General features: G+C 33.8%; 3 protein-coding genes across 3 annotated transcripts in view; 2 read left to right on the top strand and 1 right to left on the bottom strand.

Annotated features, from left to right (window-relative positions):
- LOC149900250 (leucine-rich repeat protein 1-like) overlaps positions 1–16,861 on the top strand; it is a 100,427-nt gene that overhangs the window by 29,287 nt on the left and 54,279 nt on the right. The gene's annotated exons all lie outside the window — the stretch shown is intronic.
- On the top strand, positions 10,352–14,971 carry LOC149900259 (uncharacterized). The gene has a single exon (XM_090113406.1). The coding sequence runs from the start codon at positions 10,352–10,354 to the stop codon at positions 14,969–14,971; it is 4,620 nt and encodes a 1,539-aa protein (XP_089969532.1).
- On the bottom strand, positions 15,946–16,690 carry LOC149900258 (peritrophin-1-like). The gene is made up of 2 exons (XM_090113006.1): positions 16,683–16,690; positions 15,946–16,231 (listed from the first exon to the last, which is right to left on the bottom strand). The coding sequence occupies exons 1-2, from the start codon at positions 16,687–16,689 to the stop codon at positions 15,984–15,986; spliced, it is 255 nt and encodes an 84-aa protein (XP_089969132.1). The 5' UTR covers position 16,690; the 3' UTR covers positions 15,946–15,983.

Here is a 16,861-nt window from a genome sequence, read left to right as displayed (position 1 = left end):
AAGTCTCCTGAAATCCAGATTTAGACAATAAAGTTTATAGTTACATAATACATCACAGTGCAGCTCAGTACGCTAAAAAACAAAATAAAAGTGATAACAGTGTTTGTTCATACATTTTGCTAATACACTGATAAAGGCGCATTAGTAAAAAAAACTGATCAAATGACCAAATTCAGTAAACTAGACTTCAAATTCGAAGCTTTTGAAGCTTTTTCGAAGCTTGTCTCTATTCATCATATTACATATATATCTAGATTACAGTTTCTACAGGGAAGAGCCGGCGAGAAAATCTGTAGGTAGATCATCATGTGTTCATTTTTCATGCATCACGATTTTCATCTTCCATATATTCATTGATATATTTTGACGCTATAGTAGACTCTCTGAATGGGTAGGTAATTAATTATTAGTTCATTAATCGTAAACGTTTACCCTTTTTCCTATTAAGCACCTAATCGTTTGCTTAAGCACCCTGAAAAAAAGGAAATGTTAAATGTTTCAAATTTATGTCTATTTCAGAGCACAAATTACCTTGGTATTGATTTAAATGTATAAACAAATATGAAATAATCAATCACATAATAATTTCCATACATATAGATATATTAACATGCAAAAAACAAATAATAAAAAACACACCATATCAATACAACCAACAACATTAATTGAATAGACTAAAGTCTAATTAATGCAATCATTTATTTTATTCATAAAAAAACTGCTATATATCTACTGACAATCAAGCGACAATATAATCTCTATCTATTAGCAAACAAACAAAATTATGTATTTACCTTCAGTAGAGCCAAAAATTGAATGTTTTAATACTATTAAATAGAGAGGTAGAGCTGTTAGGTAGAGCATAGAGCGCACGGAAAGCGCGCGGAATATGTGAAAACGCTTGGGCATAGAGCTCTGTAGTATAGAGTAGTAGGTACCTGTATAAAAAATACTGTTTTTTACTTCCGCCAGCTGACAGATATTTACTGTAAGAACGCTAAATGAATTTTCTTTTCAGCACCAACAAACTTGTAGTTTTCAATTCAATCCTACTCGATGCCTTTTTAATAGATTTTTTTTATCAATATAAAATATGCAGATTTATATCTATTAGAATATTGCAATTAAAAATTCATTTTAAAAAAGGCAACACGAATGTCTGGTTTGAAAAACTGAAAATAGATTAATAGAGTATCGGAAATTTTCGTTATCCGAAACAGCCCTTATCCCGTTCATTTTGGTTAAATTATTCTAGTTTACTGTATAATGTATATTTATCTTTAATCTACGATAGGCTCGGACTGAACTTTGGGCTGGGGTGACAGTGCTATGCCTGTCTGGCGGCAGTGTAATTATTATTATTATTAGGGAAGAAAAATTTACACACTATACAGATATCACCCAAATCAGAAGCAGAAGAAGTCACTTTTGCCACAAAAGATTTTGCAAACAAGGCTACTGGGTTTAAATATTATAATATCCTGTGTGTGTATCAACCAGTCAAATCATTTAATCATCGCCTTTAAAAACGGCCCTATTATACCTATATATATTTTCTTTTTCTATTATAGGAGAAAATGTGTCCGGAAGGTGGGAAACTTTGAGGACTTTCCCTCATTTAATATGGTGCAACAAATAAGCAATAATTGGTGAGTGACACTGATTCATTTTTGCAATAAATTATATCTATCCTATCAATTCCGAATATTTTATCTGTAATTACGCCATACATTAAATGCTGTTTTTTGATCAAACTTTGATTATTTATATAAATTTTTAAAGAATAGAGGTTATAAAGCATTTAAATGCCATAAAATAATAAATATCAATTTGATTATTTAGATTTGGTATCCTAATATCTCTTTATACATAATATTATGTTCTTTACTTCACTAATAACATTTTTTCCATGCTTTTCATTAATTAATATTATTGTTACAACTACAAGATATAGAGAGGGCATCATTAGATATTTAATAATCCTATAATGTATGTGGTTTAGGTTATTACTATCTGTATATCTGCTTAGATGAACAACGATAAAACCCTTTAATTTCTTTTAATAACACTCGCATTTCTTTAATGTTTTTGTTTAGTCACGTTGCATTAAATGTTTCCATTTCTATGGAAATTAATCATACGTAATTTGTCGTCCACATTTAAAGAATCAAATAAGGAAATTAAACATGATTTTATGATAAATGCAATGCAAGATAACAATAAAAAGGCGTGATTTGATTATATTAGGTACCTATCGGCCATCGGGTTGTGATTTAAAGTGATACCTATATCAGGAATTCAACATTTTACAGAAAACAATTTATGAATGTCTTATAATAACATACTTATCTACGTAATTTATGGGTTCCATTGTTTTATCGTCTCGTCATCGTTATTCATCACAATTCACAAACCGTTTGCGGCAATATATCATAGAGCTCCAAAATTATGCGGATTTGTATTAAGATACAAGGTGATAACCTGTGTTGATAACATAAAACTATAATGACATATTTGCTTACAGATAGAGAAGAAACAGAAGAACAAAACAAACAACAACAAGGGATGGAAATTAATTTAGAATTTCTACGACGACTATGACGGATTGGCTACGACGCGGACGCTACGAGAAATAACTAATCTAGATACTTGAAAAGAATAATACCCACTGGCTGAGTTTCATAGAATTCCATTCACGATAAAATATTAAAAAGTTAATAATTTAAGACTCAAGTCTCAACGATAATTGTATAAATTGAGAGTATGCAACGTGTGAAAGTAGATAATAAACAGCAATGTTAGCTAAATAGCCATTTGAAAAAAATTCACAAAAACAACGATTTCAGACTGAAACTGAAATTTAGTTGATGAAAGTTTATTCTAATCAGAATAATTTATATTTGTAATAATTTGCACCTTATTTGCACAACATGTTTTTTTATGTATAAAATATAATAATGACGTTTTATCTGTATAAATGTAGTATGTAATTGAAATTTTACCAAATGCCATCAACAACAAGTATCATGTTAGTAAGAACACAAGGACTCTACTCAAGTGCTATATTTCATAAATTTACTGCAATTTATTTATTCAATGTGCAGACTTTTAGTTTTTGTAAAGGCTTCCCCATGCTACATACTATGTTAGATATTTATTAATAAAAAAAAATATTAAACCACAATAAATCTTTGAAAATGTGTTTTATTTATTAACATTCTCTCACGAAAAGGCAGTTCTTTATGGATAAGTGAAAGTAATAAAAGAACCAATATAAAATTGCCCAACAACCATATTATCCTATACCTAATTCATTGATAATAATGAATCTTATAATTTAAGCAATATTTAAGGTTTATAGAGGTCTGTGATAGCGATTTGTTTTATTTTAAACAAAACATCTACTAAATAAAAAAAATATATAGTAATTACTATCTATAGAATTTGTCCTGAAGGAATTCGATTACTGCTTACAGATTTCAAAAGAATAGGTACCTGCCAATAATAGCCAAGTTCCTAAAAGTATATCATATTATTATCATAACAAAGAACAAACCGATAAAGATAAGAAACAATTAAAAAGATTGTACATTTAAATTACCTTGTATTCTCCGTTTTTATGTTGATAAAATCAAATAGATTTCGACTTTGTCGTGTAGGTACCTACGTAAGAAACCTACAACGTTTCGGTAGCAAATTATACTATGTATATATACGTACACGTTTTTATCATCTATACCTATAAAATGTATTTAGATAAGATTAAAGAATCAATATTTGTACATATTCTTAAGTATATGAGTTTTTGTAATATAATAAATAACGTTATATGTATACCTACCTACACATTATGTTTATTGTTTATTTATAGACCACCAATAATTCCTCAAATATAACATGAAAGTTATATAATATATACCCATTGTGATACTGATCTTTTAATAAGCCATGTGAAAAAATTATATTCTATATCATCGAGATATATTACTAGAGGGGTTATTCCAAACAAAAACATTGCGCGCGGCCGATGTGGTGGGGTACGTGTGGAACGAGCGAGGCGTGGCTTCAAGTTCAAAGATTAAGCAATGCGTGCAGATGCGACACATTGTGCAATCTGTTTACTCGGTACTATCTGGTGGTACTGATACTAGGGAATTAATAAAACGAGGATTTTATATTAAACTATGTATTTTAATTTCCTTTAAATAATATCAATTTATTAAGCTTTTGTCGTTTTGTGTAGTAATCAATAGTTTTATCAGTTTTTGCTTCATGATGTAATTTAAATGGATACGATGATTCAATGTTGATGGCGTTTACGTATAAGAAACTCACATTTTGAAAAATCTCACGCGAGATTCGAGGATGGGGGAGGGGTTGAATAAATTCTCACGACATCTCACCAGGGGGGGAGGGAGGTGCAGAAAATTTTAAAAAACACCTCACGTAATTTATGGACGCCCCCTTACTCGATCACAATTTTTGTAACTTTACTATAAACGGAACTACATTTAAAAATATACTTTATTTATTGAGTTATAAGGTTGCTTCCATTCTGTTTATTTACATTCTCAAAAACATCAATCGCTGCAGAGGTGGCTTGCGACAAAGGCGGCTTGTGTCAAAGGCCTCGGCGATATCATTTAAGAACATAATATTATGTACTTTAGGCAAACTTGTTATAAGATCTATTTTACTTTCTTATTAGTCCATTTGACAAGGATATTGGGTAAGATACCTATTGGAATAATTTTATTATTATGTATGTACTTATTAAATCCGCGAATAAAAAAAATTTTTAGTCGTGAATATAGAAATTGGGTCGCATTTTTTTAATCCGCGAATAGTAAAAACACGAATAAAGGAAGCGCGATTAAGGAACTTTTACTGTATTAGTTTCTGTGTGTTTTGTGTTTATTTGTAATTGTTGTGCATAATAATTTATAAATCCTATTGGAACAACTATTGATTAGGCTTTTTTTAATAAATAAAAATAGGTAAATAAATAAATATTACTTAATATAACCTACCGTTTTACTTTGCGTAGTCGGGTAAAAGTATAAATATTTAGGTACTACACCACGGTAATCTTTCCTAGTAGATATTGTATATACATAGTTAAAAAAATCCAGTTACATTTTTTTAACAGACTCATCGATAGTGTCACGTCTGTGCTGTTAGTCTATGAAAAATGGCGCGAAACGCAGAACGCGTGGTGATTTTTCGCAAAATGATAACAATATTAGTAAAATGCATGACTTACTCATAATAAGGAAACTTACTGGTGAAAAGTCACTCCTCGGGCTTTGTTTGTATTATGGGAACTGTTAAAACAATATCTAAGCAAACACGAAGGCATTTTGAACAGAGCAATAACACGTGTTGACGCGGCAAGCGGGGGGCACAGTCCGACACAGACTAAAGAGACTTGTGATTCTTACCTCTAGCTCGTGTTAAAGAGAGTGTAGTAGCGATCGCCTCTCTAGTACGTAGTACATTCTATCTCTATGTTCTATATAGGTAAAATAATATTGCTTAATTATTACTACCACTTTTATAGTAATTAGTGTAGGCTATCGAGATATAACTATAATGGGAGTTGGGATTAGCTCCAAATTTAGAGGATATACACATATTATACCTACATATTAGGGTAAGGTTGCTCAAGTCGTACCACGGCGTTAGTCGTACCCCACCAATATCTCGTCTGATACCATTGAATTGGGCCATCTAGTGTTGTTAACGTGAACTATTTAGTCGCGCGAGCAAGCGTAAACAAGTGGTCAGGCGGTCGGCTTCGTGCAGCGAAAATAATTCAAAAAGTAAGTTTTTTATCACTTTTCATGTAAAATTAACGACTCATTCATAAGCTTTTTACGGCAGGAATGTTATCTTTATATTTTGTCTTTGTTTACAACGATTTTTAATGCTTATCTGTCAATCGTTTGGGCATACTCAAACAGGAGAAAATTTTTAGGTTGTGTTAGTAATTTTATTTTTCAACCTCAAAGATAAGTATGCTTAAGTCGTACCTGTTAAAAATTCTTTACTCGTACTTATATTTAGGTCTAAGATTTTGTTATTCACTAAAATAATTACCAAATAATATGCTTAAGTTAATCTCAGACTGAATTATTTGTAATTTTAACTTACTTAAAATTGATCTCTTATTATTAAGAATTTTTCTATATAGTTTATTATATCTTCACTAAAGTGTATTTTCTAAGTACGACTTAGGCTGTATGTGGTACGAATTAGGCAACTAGGCGCCTTAATCGTACCGAAGGTATGTTTTTGAAAAACGTTAAAATATATATTTTAATATTAACATTGTAAGTTTCTGTGATTTTTTAATAATAGACAACTAAATAAAGATTCAGTAAATGTGGATTATTTTGTATTATTTCAATTGTCGTGAATATTATAGCATAATTTCCTTAGGGGGTACGACTTGAGCAACCTTACCCTACTGTAAGCTGAGAAACCATCATACCTGCAGAGAAATCATCATAACGAACATAGAGCTAGAGATAGAGCAAGAGCATTCTTTCGTGAGTGTAAACGAAAACTCGTATTCAGTATTGTTCTGTATTAGAACATTGCATATAATTTTTTCGAACGCACTGAGAACAACGAAATAAAGCCAGCCTTTCCCAACCATTTCCATCAATTTGTCCGTAAGTAAATAAAGCATTTTTGTTTGAAACTTCTTTTCCTAATATCCATACTTTTTTAGTTATAGAACGTTTAATGTAGGATTGCTCTGCGTAAAATTAAAAATTTCAAGGTATCTGTGCATTTCTATATGCATATAATGGTACAAATTCAACAACCTAATTCAAAAAAATATCCCGATTATATATGTAGGTACTTACTTAAAAAATAATAGGGTACTGAAACAGAAGCAAAAAAAACAAGAAGTAAAAAAATAATAATTTATTTCACGCAAAAGAGATGTACAACAATAATTACATATTTTGTAGACACAATATATTACAACAAATACGCGCATTCATTTAAAAAAATAATAATGAAAACTATATATGTAATAAACACAATATATAAACATTAAAAACGTGACATGACCATATCCACAATTATTTATAAAATAAATATTCTTACAAACTGATATGTAATTTGCATATAAGTAATACATATTAACTATACAGGGTGAACTCTCGTTAACTGTGCACAGGCGATTGTTCCGTTATTACAGATATAAAAAAAAACTTTGAACTGACATCGAAAGTACTTTGCCCATTTTTTTTAATTAAACGAGAAATATCCAAAAATTTTACAATAGTTATGGAATAATCGCCTGGGCTCACTTGACGATTACAACCGGTAAATTGTAATTCTGGTTCAATACGTCCCTCTCTACTTACAATACTTACATTTTACGAAGACAGTGGTTAAAAACTAAAAAGCATATTCAATAAGATTGTAGTTGCAAGAAAGTAAAAGGTATTATTGGGTATACGCAGAATATTTTTAATTTTTAACAACTGCTTTTTACAAAAATCTATGAATCAACAATCAACATATTGGCCATAATGCCTTATTTGAAAAAAAAATCCAGTCCTGGATATATTATACAACACAGTTTATAATTTAAAATTTAAATTTATAATAATAAAAAGTTTTTGAATTAATTGAAAAAGCTTTGACTTCGATAAAATAATAATTTTAAATTTAATAAATGAATTTGAATTTGAAAAACTCAGAAGCATGCTTACCTATACACGCATGATTGTGTTTGTTTATGATTATTTTTATCGGTGAAATATACAGTTTTTACAGTTACAATAATTTATACAACTTGCATAGTGTTTACTATACCTACTTGTTACAATCGGATGCAATGTCATACTAATAATATGTATAAACATTATAAGTAAAAATTTGTAAGTATGGATGGATGTTTGTTACTGTTTCACTTTACCTCAAATCTACAGGACGGATTTGGATGAAACTTTACAGGAATAAAATTTATTCATCAGAATAATAAATGAGCTAGTGAAATACTTGAATTTGCACGGCACAGCCTTTACAATATTACTTATTAGTGGGATTGTTTTAATTACAAATTCAATGGGTTTTGGATATTAAAATGTTGAACATGATCAATACTTCTATACTAGAAATATAAATAAAAATTCCGAAACCGAAAAACAATAATATTTATATATTTACTCACAATGCTTACCATGCTTACATCGCAACCCTGAACTGTGTACTGCACTCTGATAAGCAATTGTATGCACAACATCACATCTGATGAATAATGTGCATATCAATCAAACGTATGCATATTCCTACGAATACATCGATAATCTATTTGATCATTATCTTAAAAGTATTTTTTTGTTTGTAACCTATTATCTAGTGATATAGTTGCAACATCGTTCGTTCTCCGAAAAACACTTTAAAAAGCGCATTTTCCAAAGAAATTTCCGTGACAGGGCTGGCACCCTTATATTTGACATGTATTCTTACATTATATTTTACAATAACAAAAGAAATACTAACGAATGAATTCGAAATCAAACAACCGTTTTAAAACTATTTAAATAAAGCAGCCTAGCATTAATTGAAAACGTTTTCTATATCAAGCTAAAAATATAAGCTGACACCGATTAGGAAGGGTCTCTGGTCTTTATACCAGCAATCTTCTAACATAGCCTTGGCAAGAAAATTGTCAAGGGACTTATAAATAACCTTCTTAACATATTATAATATGTATTATTATAAGAATTTTCAAGGCAAGTTCAAGGACTCAAGGTGCAGTTAAAACATATTGAGATATTGATACATATTTATAAATTGTGTATAAAATAATTGAATACAGTAACCAATTCCAGAAATATTAAATTTTTTTCATTCATTTGTTTTTTTTCATTTAACTATGTATATGTTACGGCTAAAGGTAGGTGAGAACATAAACTTAAGATTAGCCGGCTAAACTTAGGTTTATTTTCGACGAGGTGTTAATGTTAGTTTGTTCTATCTTTAGCCGGCTAAACTTAAGTGTAACCGCAGGCCCGTGGCTAAAAATGTCGGGGTGGGTAGATTTGGTTACTATAATACATGTAAGGAACAGGGCGAGTGTTTTCTGGCACTTCGCCGGCTGCTGCCGCAGCACGCTCGCTGCGCTCGCTCGGCTCGTGCGGGTCTTAAGAGTTCTAACCTAACCTAACCTAGCCACCAGCTTTCTGCCCTGAGTCGGGGTGGGTAGATTTGGTTACTATAATACATGTAAGGAACAGGGCGAGTGTTTTCTGGCACTGTGCGGGCCCCTCAAGCCCTCCACCGGCCCGGCGCTAACCAAATCTACCCACCCCGACATTTTTAGCCACGGGCCTGCGGTTACACTTAAGTTTAGCCGGCTAAAGATAGAACAAACTAACATTAACACCTCGTCGAAAATAAACCTAAGTTTAGCCGGCTAATCTTAAGTTTATGTTCTCACCTACCTTTAGCCGTGACATATATATTTTATAGTCTAACTAACTTAACTAAAAGTTCAATTATTCCAAGTACGCACAATGAAAGAAGCTATGAAAAAAGCTTATTATGATGATACTATTTTCTATTATATATCGCACTCATATGTCTTAAAATTATTTTAAATACTTTGAAAAATGCATTTCGATATGCATTAATTATATCTATTGTCAATCATCAAACGATTAAAAATTTTATCAATATTTATTCAGCGATTTTAAATCTGATTGCAAAAGTAACGATAAAAGTTGATGTCACTTCAAATGTTCCGATTATCTGGTTCTATAAATACAAGAAGAGGTTTTAATTAATTATTAATTTGTTTTTGAGTAACAAGTGAGAGTGTATTGTGATATTTAAGTGCTTGAATTGTTTGATATTTAACATGAAAGGTACGATAAAAAGTGTGTTTAATTTTATTATAGCCAATTAAATTAAGTTTCTGTTTGGAATGGAAAAAGTACTTCCATTTAGATTCACAATAACTTATAATAGAATATCTTAAAAAAATAATATCAAATAAAATTATTTTAAAGGTGAAGTGATAAATTTTATTTAAAGCTTTCATCGATATAAGCTTTATACAAAGTTATTGTGTATTTGATAAATACATAACATTTATATTTAATTAATAAAATTAAAATTAAAAGTTCATTAATAGAGCAAGAATTAAATCACGAATATTATAATGATTGAACATATTATACATTTTGAATATTTCACTTATACCAATATTTACATAAGTAAAATATGTTTTGTATTAAAAAAAATTAAGTGTATTATGTATAAATATTTTTTTTATTTTGATTAGGTTGTCTATAAATTGAGAATATAATTCAAATTGCTGATGAAGTATTTTTTTATTTCAGTCGCAGCCATAATAGTGGCTTGCGCGATTTCGTCGGTCTTCGGAAAAAATATACAGCTTAACGAGAATGGCTGTCCCGCGGACTACAAAATTGAGCAGCTATACCCCCATTCAAATTGTAATATGTTCTACCAATGCTTCCATGGGGAACTAGTAGAACATAAGTGTGCACACGACCTCTACTTCAGTGTAGAGAAACAAGAGTGCGACTATCAGAGTAATGTTGATTGTGGCGATAGACATATTCCTGAACCGGAAGACAGTAGAAACGATGGTGGAAATGACAACGGTGGAAACGACAATGGAGGAAATGGCAATGATGGAAATGGAAGCTGTAACTGCAGTCCCGGTGAAGCTTCATCTATCTGTGGTAAAGACGGATCGGATGGTGTATTGATTGCACATGAGAATTGTAACCAGTTCTACAAATGCTCCCATGGACTGCCCGTTGTGCAAAATTGCCCTGGAAAGCTTTTGTACAATCCTTACAAAGAATATTGTGACTGGCCTGAAAATGTAGAATGTGGGAACAGAGTGATCCCCGATTGTGACGGCAACGACAACGATGGTGGCAATGACAACGGTGGAAACGATAACGGAGGCAACGATAATGGCGGAAACGACAATAATGGTAATGGAAGCTGTAATTGCAATCCCGGAGAAGCTCCATCCATCTGCGGTAAAGACGGTTCTGATGGTGTATTGATTGCACATGAGAATTGTAACCAGTTCTACAAATGCTCCCATGGACTGCCCGTTGTGCAAAATTGCCCTGGAAAGCTTTTGTACAATCCTTACAAAGAATATTGTGACTGGCCTGAAAATGTAGATTGTGGAGACAGAGTTATCCCAGACGGAAACGACAATGACAACGATGGAGAAAACGACAACGGTGGAAACGATAACGGAGGAAACGATAACGGTGGAAACGACAATAATGGTAATGGAAGCTGCAATTGTAATCCAGGTGAAGCTCCCTCTATCTGCGCTAAAGATGGTTCTGATGGTGTATTGATTGCACATGAGAATTGTAACCAGTTCTACAAATGCTCCCATGGACTGCCCGTTGTGCAAAATTGCCCTGGAAAGCTTTTGTACAATCCTTATAAAGAATATTGTGACTGGCCTGAAAATGTAGATTGTGGAGACAGAGTTATCCCAGACGGAAACGACAATGACAACGATGGAGAAAACGACAACGGTGGAAACGATAACGGAGGAAACGATAACGGTGGAAACGACAATAATGGTAATGGAAGCTGCAATTGTAATCCAGGTGAAGCTCCCTCTATCTGCGCTAAAGATGGTTCTGATGGTGTATTGATTGCACATGAGAATTGTAACCAGTTCTACAAATGCTCCCATGGACTGCCCGTTGTGCAAAATTGCCCTGGAAAGCTTTTGTACAATCCTTACAAAGAATATTGTGACTGGCCTGAAAATGTAGAATGTGGGAACAGAGTGATCCCCGATTGCGACGGCAACGACAACGATGGTGGCAATGACAACGGTGGAAACGATAACGGAGGCAACGATAATGGCGGAAACGACAATAATGGTAATGGAAGCTGCAATTGTAATCCAGGTGAAGCTCCATCCATCTGCGGTAAAGACGGTTCTGATGGTGTATTGATTGCACATGAGAATTGTAACCAGTTCTACAAGTGTGCGCATGGAGTGCCCGTTGTGCAAAATTGCCCTGGAAAACTTTTGTACAATCCATACAAAGAATATTGTGACTGGCCTGAAAATGTAGATTGTGGAGATAGAGTGATCCCAGACGGAAACGACAATGATAACGATGGTGGAAATGACAATGGTGGAAACGATAATGGAGGTAACGATAACGGTGGAAACGACAATAATGGTAATGGAAGTTGTAATTGTAATCCAGGTGAAGCCCCCTCTATCTGTGCGAAGGACGTTTCTGATGGTGTATTGATTGCACATGAGAATTGTAACCAGTTTTACAAGTGTGCGCATGGAGTGCCCGTTGTGCAAAATTGCCCTGGAAAACTTTTGTACAATCCATACAAAGAATATTGTGACTGGCCTGAAAATGTAGATTGTGGAGATAGAGTGATCCCAGATGGAAACGACAATGATAACGATGGTGGAAATGACAATGGTGGAAACGATAATGGAGGTAACGATAACGGTGGAAACGACAATAATGGTAATGGAAGTTGTAATTGTAATCCAGGTGAAGCCCCCTCTATCTGCGCTAAAGATGGTTCTGATGGTGTATTGATTGCACATGAGAATTGTAACCAGTTCTACAAGTGTGCGCATGGAGTGCCCGTTGTGCAAAATTGCCCTGGTAAACTTTTGTACAATCCATACAAAGAATATTGTGACTGGCCTGAAAATGTAGATTGTGGAGATAGAGTGATCCCCGACTGCAACGGCAATGACAACGATGGTGGAAATGACAACGACGGAGGAAATGACAACGGTGGAAACGACAACGGAGGCAATGATAACGGAGGAAACGATAACGGCGGAAACGATAATAATGACCCTGGAAGCTGCAATTGCAATCCAGGTGAAGCCCCCTCTATCTGCGGTAAAGACGGATCGGATGGAGTATTAGTGGCTCATGAAAATTGTAATAAATTCTACAAATGCAATCATGGTGTGCCTGTTGTCATGAAATGTCCCGGAACCACATTGTATAATCCTTACAAGGAATATTGTGACTGGCCTGAAAATGTAGAATGTGGGGACAGAGTTATCCCAGACGGAAACGACAATGATAACGACGGAGGAAATGACAATGGTGGAAACGACAACGGAGGCAATGATAACGGAGGAAACGACAACGGCGGAAACGATAATAATGACCCCGGAAGCTGCAATTGCAATCCAGGTGAAGCCCCCTCTATCTGTGGTAAAGACGGATCGGATGGAGTATTAGTGGCTCATGAAAATTGTAATAAATTCTACAAATGCAATCATGGTGTGCCTGTTGTAATGAAATGTCCCGGAACCACATTGTTCAATCCTTATAAAGAATATTGTGACTGGCCTGAAAATGTAGAATGTGGGGACAGAGTTATCCCAGACGGAAACGACAATGATAACGACGGAGGAAATGACAATGGTGGAAACGACAACGGAGGCAATGATAACGGAGGAAACGACAACGGCGGAAACGATAATAATGACCCCGGAAGCTGCAATTGCAACCCAGGTGAAGCCCCCTCTATCTGTGGTAAAGACGGATCGGATGGAGTATTAGTGGCTCATGAAAATTGTAATAAATTCTACAAATGCAATCATGGTGTGCCTGTTGTAATGAAATGTCCCGGAACCACATTGTTCAATCCTTACAAAGAATATTGTGACTGGCCTGAAAATGTAGAATGTGGGGACAGAGTTATCCCAGACGGAAACGACAATGATAACAATGATGGTAATGACAACGGTGGAAACGATAACGGAGGCAATGATAACGCAGGTAACGATAATGGCGGAAACGACAATAATGGTAATGGAAGCTGTAATTGTAATCCCGGAGAAGCTCCATCCATCTGCGGTAAAAACGGTTCTGATGGTGTATTAATCGCACATGAGAATTGTAACCGGTTCTACAAATGCTCCCATGGACTGCCCGTTGTACAAAATTGCCCTGGAACACTTTTGTACAATCCATACAAAGAATATTGCGACTGGCCACAAAACGTAGAATGTGGAGATAGGGTCATCCCTGACTGCGATGGCAATGACAATGATGGTGGAAACGACAACGGAGGAAACGATAACGGAGGTAACGATAATAATGATAATGGTAGCTGCAATTGCAATCCAGGGGAAGCCCCTTCAATCTGCGCTAAAGACGGTTCTGATGGAGTATTGGTTGCACATGAGAAATGTAACAAGTTCTACAAATGCTTTACTGGACTGCCTTTTGTCATGAAATGTCCCGAAAACACATTGTACAACCCTTACAAAAAATACTGTGACTGGCCTGGAAATGTAAAATGTGGAGACAGAGTGATCCCAGACGGAAACGACAATGATAACAATGATGGTAATGACAACGGTGGAAACGATAACGGAGGTAACGATAATGGTGGAAACGACAATAATGGTAATGGAAGCTGCAATTGTAATCCAGGTGAAGCTCCCTCTATCTGCGGTAACGACAGATCAGATGGAGTATTAGTCGCTCATGAAAACTGTAATCAATTCTACAAATGCGCCCATGGAGTGCCCGTTGTACAAAATTGCTCTGGAACACTTTTGTACAATCCTTACAAAGAATATTGCGACTGGCCCCAAAACGTAGAATGTGGAGACAGAGTGATCCCAGACTGCAACGACAATGGCAATAACGGTGGAAATGACAACGGTGGAAACGACAATAATGACAATGGAAGCTGCAATTGTAATCCCGCTGAAGCCCCCTCTATCTGCGCGAAAAAAGATTCATCCGGTGTTTTGATTGCTCACGAAATCTGTAATCAATTCTACACATGCGATCACGGTGTACCAGTCACGCAGAAATGTCCTGGAATACTTTTATACAATCCTCACAAAACATACTGCGACTGGCCGCAAAACGTGAAATGTGGAGATAGAATAATCCTACATTGATAAATTCTATAAATTAATCTTATTGTACAAAAATTTCAAACAAATATAGATCCAAATTTAGTTGTTGGCAATTAATAGTTTATAAAAACTTTAGCTCATACCAACAACGCTCTTTAATGTATAAGTAATTATAAGCTTTATATTGGTAATTTTCATTTTTAGTATTTAATAACATAAAAATGTATTAAAATAAAGGCATATTTGTATGTTTATCTCTTTATATTTTTAAATAAATTAATATAATATATATTTTGATTTTCATTTTTAATTCCGTATCAAAAATTTTCCTGCAAATTATCTCTTGAATTTTTTTTTCCAACCTTTTATTATATTACCACTGATTTACCGTTGCTTCGCTGATTCGAAAATAATCAACAAGAATCACGATTACTCTTTCAAAAGTGTTTATATTCATATTGAAAAATTAACTGTATTCAAATTCATAAGCTGCATTTAATTGTGGCTTATGAGTACAAGGCATATGCGTATTCATCAGCCTTTCATTCAGCATTCACATACTTTTTTTTAATTAACGTGTTATATTTACGAATTTTATTGCATTGCCCATAAGGGGCCATAGCATAATGCCCTTAGGTTTAAAACTTTTTTGAGGCACTAGATGTATAGTTTTAACTTTGTGATTAACATAATCTAATATATTGTATTTGTTTTATCTTAATATGTCCGAGTAGGTATTATATTAATTTTGTCGTCAGTATTTTTTTATTATTTGAATAATTTCTACCTATCAGTAATTTGAGATACATATGACTTATGTAAAATATGCAAACACCTTGCAAACACATTATTATTGAAAATTAGTTAACTGGGTTATTTCACTAGTCTTTAAAAATAATCTTTTAATCAATCATTATCCAGATCCATACTGACAGTGCCATAATATTCCCTATGTTGGTGGTTAAAATAAAACACACTTATGAATGCATTATAAAATTTATTATTACATAATCAATAATTGTAGAAAAGTAGTTGCAAAGCCGGGTCGTATCAATCAATCAGAGGGCGTAGTTCTAACTGGTATCCTTCTACCAGCGCAATCCACATTTCGTGGCCAATCGCACAGCGATAGTTCTTCGTTGAATCGGAGATAATCTGGGCAATTTCTTTCAACCTTTTGACCATGAGTACACTGGTAGAACTTGTCGCAGTCTTCGTGGCGAAGGTACAGCTCTGTGCCGTCCAGTGGACACTCGCACGCTGCCGCAGCAACCACTGCCAGCATTACTAATCCTGCAACGGCTAATTTAACAAAATTTATTAAAGAAAATAAAAAAGAGCGTGTGTGCCGAGCACACGTATCAGAAGAGAAAGATTCTTTAGCAAGGTTCAAAAATTCCTCGCCTTACTCCATCATATTTTGAAATTTTACTCTCAACGCGCTTTAACAAGTTTCCCTTCAATATATATTTATCTTCAGTTGTAGTCTGTTAATATAGTTTTTATTTCTGATCTCAACAATAGGTTGTCGAATTAGTATTATTTACCCACCCCGCCTTTTCTTTCTTGCTGATCGTAGATATTAATTCAAACTCAATATGAACACAGATTACACCTCTTGTTGTTACGTGGAGTCTATAAAAATTTAATAAATTCACAAATTTAGACAACTCTGGAGTTTATAAATGTTAAAATAAAATTTCAGACTTACAAAATAATTTCTTGCGTAACCGTGGTTTATATTGATACATACCTTTCATCTTTTAGTCCTTTCGATTGTATGATACCAACGATACAATGGGGATATTTTATACCGAATTTTATCGAAGAAGCTCTTCAGAATTAAGTGCTTACTTATGTTGATTAACAGGAATATCTAATTAAGTTATTATTCTATGAGTACTACCCACTCGAGAGATCTAATACTTTAAA

The sequence above is a fragment of the Colias eurytheme genome, chromosome 19 (genome assembly GCF_061535395.1).
Source record: "Colias eurytheme isolate Ceu_HAF_F1 chromosome 19, ilColEury1 Martin Lab GWU primary, whole genome shotgun sequence".
Lineage (NCBI taxonomy): Eukaryota > Metazoa > Arthropoda > Insecta > Lepidoptera > Pieridae > Colias > Colias eurytheme.
Note: the sequence above shows the minus strand (reverse complement) of the source record. Positions and strands in the feature narration are given on the sequence as shown.

Excerpts from the sequence above, each read along its gene's own strand:
- LOC149900259 (XM_090113406.1), top strand. The coding sequence starts at position 10,352 with ATGAAGTATTTTTTTATTTCAGTCGCAGCCATAATAGTGGCTTGCGCG.